At 45.7% G+C, this 8,644-nt stretch overlaps 1 protein-coding gene across 8 annotated transcripts in view; it reads left to right on the top strand.

The window, feature by feature from the left end:
• The first annotated feature begins 2,269 nt into the window (after positions 1-2,269).
• RBM25 (RNA binding motif protein 25) overlaps positions 2,270-8,644 on the top strand; it is a 29,584-nt gene continuing 23,209 nt past the window's right edge. For 2 of the 8 annotated variants that reach the window (XM_015864597.2, XM_015864596.2), the window contains exons 1-2: positions 2,270-2,483; positions 8,218-8,338. In XM_015864597.2, coding sequence (XP_015720083.1) covers positions 8,233-8,338 — 106 coding nt within the window. In that variant the 5' untranslated portion in view covers positions 2,270-2,483; positions 8,218-8,232. Of the gene's footprint in view, positions 2,484-2,547; positions 3,023-3,252; positions 3,298-3,525; positions 3,709-8,217; positions 8,339-8,644 lie in introns of those variants that run through there. The other 6 variants (XM_085548907.1, XM_085548904.1, XM_085548903.1 and 3 more) reach the window with 4 other exon arrangements.

The raw sequence follows: 8,644 nt of genomic DNA, 5'->3' as shown, positions 1-8,644 counted from the left end.
CTGATCGCGGGGATCTCGGGCTCGTCGCTCAGCGCACACACGGGGAGCGGCGGCGGGCACGCCGGGAGATGTAGTCCGAGCATCCGCATCACGGGGTGCGACGAGGCGCCTGTTGGGAGCTGTAGTGCCGGGCCGCCCGCACCGCCATCTTGTTCTCTATTGCTTTATGAGCGTGGCCAAGGAAGGACTGACAAGGAACAGCGCTGCTCTAACTCCTCTCAGATTGACTTGGGCCAATGGGTGCTCGCTGGAGGGGGATCTGTGGCTTCACTTCTGCAGCTGATGCATCAGTATCCATAGAAAGGCAGCTAGAAATTGCTCTGCTACTTGGTGCGGTGGTTTGGCTGGACACAAATTATTTATAGAATGAGTTAATTGCATAACTGGATATCTATGTGAACAGTGACAGTGACTGCACCTTCTGTGAGAGATTTAATGGTATGAGGAAGGGAAAACAAAACATAATAAGCACATCACCACTGGAGTGAATCTTCTTTACCTGGTGATTTTGGAGCTGTGCACCCATCAAATATTTTAAACATTGCACAGCTGAGAAACAACCTGACCTTTTAATTCTGAGATACCTCCTGGTACGTTTAGAGTTATTTCTTACACTTGAAATACAAAACAATCTGCAGACGTAAAGAGTTTCTATTTATTTTCAGTCTAAATCTTCAAAGCCCCGTACTGGATTTTTTGATGGACTTGAGAATAGTCAGCAGTGACTAAGGGAATCAAGTGAGCTGCAATCAGTAACTGGAGAGTGGAGTCTCAGTTTCACAGCTGAAAGGTAAGAGGATAGCACAGAAAATTCTGAAATTTAGGAGTAGAAAGACTAGAAGTCTGGAAGTAATTATTTTTATTGGATGCTTCACTGATTACAAAGGGTATTGGAGGCAAAAACTGATGATTTGTACAAGTAAATGCACATTGTGACTTTCTCCAGCTAAACAACAACGAATAAATATCTATATGATGAAAGCTATGTCTCAGACACATGTAGGACACATGAGCTGTACTTAATAGAGCACAGGCATTATTCCTAAAGTGGAAGGAATTTCATCGAATCTTTAAGTACTTGATAAAGCTGAGATCTCTACCCTTGTACATGAAGGCTTGTAAAGCCCAGGGAGGTTGTGGATGCCCCGTCCTTGGAGGTGTTCAAGACCAGGTTGGACGGGGCCCTGGGCAACCTGATCTAGTAAAGGTGTATGTTTGGTGGCCCTGCCAGGCAGGGGGGTTGGAACTACGTGATCCTTGAGGTCCCTTCCAACCCGGCTCATTCTGTGATTCTGTGATTAGATGTACGTGTTTCAGCTCAGTTGTTGGCTGCTCAGTAGCAGCTATGAAATCAGCTGGGCAGATTCCAACTCCTTGGTACTGAGGTCAGTAGTTTCTGCAGTTTTTCTTTCCACTGCAGGTGGAGAGGATGGTTTGTCATTACACGTTCCTTTGAGTATTTCACTTTATATGGTATATATGTGCAGTGGGAACACATGCTATGGAGATAACAGGCCTTTTTCCATAGCCAATCCAAATGTTAATGGGGCTGATGTTGTGACCCATTTTGCAGTCACCTTCCAGGCTGCTTTCCTTCCATCCCCAGCTGCTTGCTATTTGCACACGCAGCCTCCTTGCCGTCAGCAGCTGTGCTCTGAAATGCTCTGGAGGGGAGGTGCACAATGTTAAGATTATTAACGCGGTCTGGATGCTGGATGTAGGTGAGGGAAAGCAGCAGCAGCATCAACAGGACAAGTTGCCATACAGCACAGAGGCCTTTTTTATTCTCTTTTCTTTTAACTGAGGATACAGCATCGTAGGACACCTGCTCTTTTTGCCTGTTATAAATCTTCTCAGGTGAGGCACAGCCTTCCATACATCCTAATGACGTAGGACAGCTTTCCTTTGCAGGCCCCTAACGTTGGCTGCACTGTAATTACCCCAAACACACGTTCCCTCACACGCCCGCGGGTTCCCAGCCCGCTCCCAGCCTTGTGCTGCAGCTCACAAATGGCGGCTCCCAACGGCGAAACCTCCCGTGGCCTCGAACCGCCGCTCCCTGACCTCAAGATGGCGGAGCTCCACTAGGTCAGGCCGCCGCGCCGCCCGCCCCCAGCAAAGATGGCGGCGGCACAGACGCCGTCGCCCTCCCGCCGCCCTTCTAGCCGCTGCCTCTCTGTGGTTGGGCGCCTCGCTCTGTGGGCGCGGATGGAGGGGGCGCTCTAAGCCCGTCTCTATGGTAGAACGGCGCGGTGCACGTCGGGCCGCTGCCGGAAGGGGCGGGTCACGTGACCCCGCGCAGCGCGGCGGTGTCGGCTCGGCGCGGTGTGTTCGCGGCCTAGCGGCGCCTCGGGCCCTGCAGGCCTGCAGCCCGCTCCCCGGCGGCTGTCCCAGCGGCTGTCCTAGCGCCATCCCGGCCCTGCGCCTCTCGGAGGGGCCGCGGCGGCGCTCCGGACGCGGCTCCCGCCCCGCAGCGAGGAAGGGTGAGCGACGCGGGGCCGCGGCGGCCGGAAGGGGGTGGGAAGGTGGCGGCGGTGCCTCGGCCGCCCGCCGGGAGGAGGCGCCTCCGGGGCCGGGCCGGGCTCGCGCCGCTGCGTTGCCGTCCCGCTCTTCGGACCGCGGTCGCTTCTCGGCGGGAAGGCGGCGCGGGGCCGGCGCCGAGGGGGGGAACGAGAGCGGCCTCGGGGAGGCGCTCACGGGGCGGCGGGGCCCTTCGCTTCCCCTCCCGCCCGGGCGGCGTGCGGGGCCTGCCGTCCCCTGCGGCCGCACAGGGACCGTCGGGCGACGCGGGCTGGCACGGCGGAAGGCGAGAGGAGAAAGCCGAGAGGGAACGAGCCCGCGGCGGCGGCCGCTGAAGCTGCCCCTGGCCCGCTCCTGGCCTGGCCGGCACACTGGGGCTGCATTCGTCGGTGCCGCTTCCTGCGAGGGAGCGCTTTAAGGAGGGTAACGTCCCGGGCGCGGTCCGCGGCGGTCAGCTCATGGCACGTGTAAACCTGTGTTGGAGACAATCGGACTGAGCCCTGTGAGTCCCACCTGTGTTATATAGCCACGTGCTTTCTCGTGCCTTTTTTTTTTTTTTTTTTTTTTCCCCTCCTTAATAGGGAAAAGCATTTTTCTGTCTGAGGGAAAACTTATTTTGACTGTTTTGTTCATGTGTGTTTCAGTTTTTGGTTGATTTATTATAATACAGACAGCGACATCCTGAACACAACTAGTGCTTTTTTTTTTTTTTTCTTTATGACAACAGATCTTCCGTGGCCTCGCAGGAAATGGAGTCTTAAGCTTGTGTCGTTCTTGGTCAGTTCTACTTAAAATGACTGCACACAAATCTGTATTTTTTATTTATTTCTTTGTGAAGTAGCAAAGCGTTGCTACCAGGATTGCATCAGCATTTACTGAAGGTGGCCCAGAACAGCTTGAGTAGGGAAGCACAGGCTGCTTTCTTCCTTCTCCTGCGGAGGAGCTGCTTTGCACACAGTGCTTCGCATTTCTCACTTCTGTCTCTTGACGTTCCCTTCCATTTAGCAATGTCCCGGCCTTGTTTGTCTTTTGGGAAGAGTCGATAGCAAAGTTAAGTTGGAAGGCCATTTATTTTACTGACAAGAGCTTAATATGAGCACAGAATTAAAAATGAAATCCAAGGTGTTAAAATCGGTGTGATTAGTAGAGCTCTGGGTAAGGAGCTTTCAGACAGAGGCTTTGGTTCAGGTAAGCAAATTGCTTTTTCAGTTGGTATTTTACAGTAATTTGGGTTGCAACTTAGTTATGACTGAAATCTTTCTAGATCATCTAGATCAGTGCGCAGGCTTAAGCAAATACTAGTTTTGTTCAGCAGCAAATACTGTTAGAATATCTGCGTTTTCTCTTTTGACGTGTCGGTCATGTTTTCCACTGATGTATCACTTTGCCTCCAGGTAATTCTGGAGAAAGCTGTAAAGCTTTATAGGGAAATGCTGGGCATCATCACTTAAAGGATCTGATAGTTTGAAGGAAAAGAGCCTTTAGTTTTAGGTGCCTTTGTACCTTTTTGAGATGCATTCATATAGGCTGTATTTCCAATGAGTGACAAACTGTTAAATATTAGTTTTATTTTGGAGTTATTTTTACAGTGGAGAGGCTTAAAAATCCACTCACCACGTAAAGACTGATGTTAGAAGCCTGTCAGGAAGTAATGCCTTCAGTAGGCTGCTTTGTTGTGCGTGTTATCTCCAGTTGTGTTTGGAAACGTTTGAGCTGCTGAGCTGCACCTGTCCTGGTATAAAATACATGAAATATTTTGTTGTAAAATAACATGCAGGCAACAACACAATAGAAAAACAATTGTAGGAACATTACAGTGAAACATGGGGATGAAATGCCTTTGTGACTCAGGGTGTTACTGCGTAGCACAGTGTTATGCAATAAGTGTGGATGTTGTCATGGCTCCTAATCGTCTGGAAGTTAAGATTGTAATCAAAGCTGGACTTTGGTGACATTTCTTTAAATGTGTTTTGGTTTGCTGCCCCCTTACTGGAGGGATCAGGCTGTGCAACGTCTTGGTATGAGTTGGTGTAAATATTGTTTTACTTGGAATGCGAAAGGATTGCATTGGGAAGTGATGATAACAAATTGTAATCAGAGAAGCTGAAATCAAGCTGGATCCAGCTGTGCTATCGCTGCTGTTATGTTGTATTTATTCTTAAAGTGCATTAATTCTAGTTTTGCTTTATGACTTCAGGATTTCTGTGGTTGCTTCTAGCTTTGTTTAGTTGGGAGCTGAACAGTAAGTATTATAACTGTCTGTTCTATGGGAAACAACTTGAGAAAACAATGAGAAATATTTCACAGGGTCTTCAATGAAAGTGATAATGTGTTAACACGGTTATAAACACTAGGGAGATGAGTTGTGTGCTGGGTGGAATTGAGATGCTGCTGAGCAGGTGGTTCAGCTGCCACTTCCAAATACAGTAGTTGCCAGTGTCTTTCAATAAATTGTGTTCAGTGTATGATGCATCTCCTCACCCACTTACCAAAAGAAATAGAGGAAACCAGAAATATGTTAAAAGAATGCTGTATTTTTAAAAAATAATGTCTGCAGTATGGTCTACTTGTGGTTACTCTCCTCTTAATGGGAAGTATATAATAGGAGTTAAAGATAATGCATGGGGCAACAGCACCTGAATGATGGTGACTCTCATTTCATGGTACCTCTGAGTTCTGTGTGGCCTTGTACAGGAGCCCAGCATCCGCCCAGTTCTGTGCCCTGCACACTCATTTCATTGTGTGCCTCAGAGCATGCATGCGGCTGGCCAGAAGAGCTCAGCCCTCATGGGCAAAACACACAGAATTAACATGTCTCAGAGGGTTTTACCCAACCTTTGGGCCGTGAGGGTATTTCTGCACTCTGTGTATTTCAGAAGGTTGGTGCAGTGGATGCAGTCAACATTTGGTTCCTTCAGGACTTAGTGAATGGAAGATCAGTGAATGAAAGCAGCCGAACTCCTTTTAGACTAAAGCTGAACCTGGAGCATTGTAGCTGTGCTTGTGTAGCGCTTGCTGTTTTGTTAGCTGGTTTCACATTAGTAGTTACATACAGTAGCAGGAAAGGGACCAAGATTTTCTATGCTGTTGATATCCAGTGTCCCAGACAGCAGAGGTGCCAGCAGTGGATCGTGTGAGATTTAAGGCAGGAGCAGAATGGCTTACTAGCTGTTGTCAAGAAAACCATACAGATATTGGGGGGAAAAAAGAGCGTTTCAAGTAAAATGAAATGCTGCAGATAATTGTATGTTTCACATCCATCTGACTAGGTGACATAAAGACTAAATTTGATCTGTCCTTGCTGCTTTGTTACTTTTGTGGAGTAACGATAACTTGTCTGCTGTCATTTTGCTTTTTGATTTTAGAAAAAACTTGAAGGAAATGCCCTCTGCCTGTGTGCGTGTGAGATGTCCATTAAGCTCAGTATGTTTCAATGTTTTTTAATTCAAAGGACTGTTTCACTTCTTACTCCCCAGGCTTTTTTATACTTCCCTAAAATGGTGCCTTAAATAAAGTGCTTATTAGAACAAGGAGAGGTTGCACCTACTGGCAGCTTGGAAAATTCCCACTTGTTTTTTGTTTAACAGTCCTCTCATTTATGTCCCGTGGACCTCAAATTACGTAACTCTACTGTAGCCTCTATGGAACGTCAGACCCACAAGATAATTACTCTGGCATCCTGTTCCAAAGCTGCTTTGAGTTTTTGCCTAGTTTCATACAAAGATGAATAATAAGGAAGTTCTAGACTGTTCCATACCATCCAGGCTTCACAATGTAGAGGAGAGTCTGTTGGTGTGTAGACTCTTCATTCTATAAACAATGTTCTTCCAAATCAAATGCATTGGCAGTACATCTTTGCTGCTTTCTTTTTGCAGGTTCACTTTAAGAAGTCAGGAGTGACAAGCGATAGTTATTTAAGTGTATCCATTATAAAGAACAAAAAGGCTTTCTGTTTTTACATTGTATGAAATAATCATTAAACTGGTGGAGGAAAAATTTGCTATCTTGTTTCTTGTACCATCCTAGAGACCTTGTGCAAAAGGAGTGTATCTTTTCTCTTGGTGTGATGTGGATGAATGCTCTTTGGGGCCAATTAATGAATGCAGTCATCATGAACCTCTTGTGACTGATTCAGTATCTTCAGGTGAATTATGCTGTGGGTTCACACTTGAACTCTTGTACTCAATTTCTGGAGTTCCAAAGATGCTGCCAAGTATATCTAGGTTTCTCTGTAATCCTCTCCAGTAGGCTGTATGCCCTTGTCCCTCATGGCTGTTTATAGACTCTTTGGAAATGAGATTTTGCTACAGGCTTGTCTTTATTTTGAGCTCTTTTACTTGCATCTGCTATTATGTTAAAGTACTGATTCTAGCTCTTTTACTGTTTACGATTATCATTAGGTACTTGCTCTTGCACAGGTGTGGAAGTTACATTTGTATCCAGCAAGCTAACCTCCTGTTTAGCGTTCAGCGGTAGGAAACCGGGTGTGCACCATCCCATCTACAGATCTGTTTTAGTTATCAGAATTTTATTCGTTGTAATTCTTGCTCTCAAGGCCTTCTGTCATGGTTTTGACTTCCATTTGCCTGTTTGGAAAAAAACAACTGCACTGCAGCCTACAGTACTGCTCAGTCTTTCAGGAAACATAGCTGTGTATATGGGAAGCTCACTGGGCTCTTATCTGATAGTCTTTGCGACTTCTATCTATGTAATCCAGGGTGTTTGAAGCTTCAGTGCTTCCTCAGCATGGTATGGATGTGCCTATGTACTCATGAGAAAATATAGGCATGACAAGTTACTGCTCAGTAATTTAGCGTGTTTTAACAAGCATTAAAAGACTTAAAGGGCCCAGAGATTTAAACTGTGTGACCTGCAGTGGGTATTGGTAACCAGAGCTCCATTTGGTACTATAGAGTGAGAGCCAAGACTTAACTATGTGAGGTTGCTGGTAAAATTCTAAAAGCAAGAGCATTAGTTTTGGGTGATCTTGAGTCTTATTGGGTGGTGTCAGTAATACCTGCATAAGAATAACTGAGTAGGAAAATGATGTTAAATCTTCTGTTCTCTGTGATAGTGCGTTGACCCTCAGCTCCCAGGCTATCCTCCCTGATGGGTCTAGAAGGTTTGTGAGCTTGGAAGTTGAAAAAATAGATCAGAGGACCTTCTTCCAAGTGTTCAACTGCCTCCATTCTGGAGACTGGGGTTTTCTCCAGTGTCTGTGTTGTTATCTTCAATTCTTGTCAGTGCTGTACATGAGGATTCCCCGCTTCTCTCTCTGAAATTGTGCTATGGTTGTATTATGTGATCATTTCTTGTTCTGGAGAACTACTTGCTTTACCAAAGAGGGTATTCCAAGCTTGCTTCTGCTTTCAGATACTGCAAAGAAGAAAACCTTCATTTTAAAGAAACAACATGCATGCTATTAAATGCTGTTTAGATCATGTTCTTTGTAAAACATTGATATGATGAGGCACATAATGGTTATGGTGTTTTTTTTTTACTGCTGTTTTTCATTGGTAAGGAATACTTGTATTACAAAGAAAACTTTTCCCCAGCTGATTATTTAAAATGTTTTAATTTGTAGGTGAATGTCCGTATAAAGCTTGAACATCATTAGATATGTATCATTTTGTCTGCTTTTATGATTTATCTTTGGGAACTGACTAATACAGTTTTCCTTTTCTATCCTTTTGACAGATTGCTTCTGTAAGAATGTCTTTCCCACCTCATTTGAATCGCCCTCCAATGGGAATCCCAACTCTCCCCCCTGGGATTCCACCTCCACAGTTTCCCGGCTTTCCTCCACCTGTGCCTCCTGGTAAGTTCTTAATGTATGAAGCTGTTGCAGAAAGAAATTTGGTTTTGTTATAAGCTGCTATTTTCCAGGAGTTACTGGGTTTAATTGTACTACAGTAACACTGATTTGTGTTCATTGCAATTGAGTCTCTAGTTGTAGCTACACAACATGTCAAGTGCACAAACTCTGTTAGGTCTGTCACTGTCTGCTTACTTCTGACCAGAAATTAATCTGTTAGACATGGTACCAGTTCTGTTGTCCTTTTGTTTAAGTCTGAAGCTAGATTGTCATTTTTGTTAGGTATTTTAAGAGTCACTTTCTTGGCAG

Source organism: Coturnix japonica, chromosome 5 (genome assembly GCF_054131305.1).
Source record: "Coturnix japonica strain WE chromosome 5, WE-NBRP24, whole genome shotgun sequence".
Lineage (NCBI taxonomy): Eukaryota > Metazoa > Chordata > Aves > Galliformes > Phasianidae > Coturnix > Coturnix japonica.
Note: the sequence above shows the minus strand (reverse complement) of the source record. Positions and strands in the feature narration are given on the sequence as shown.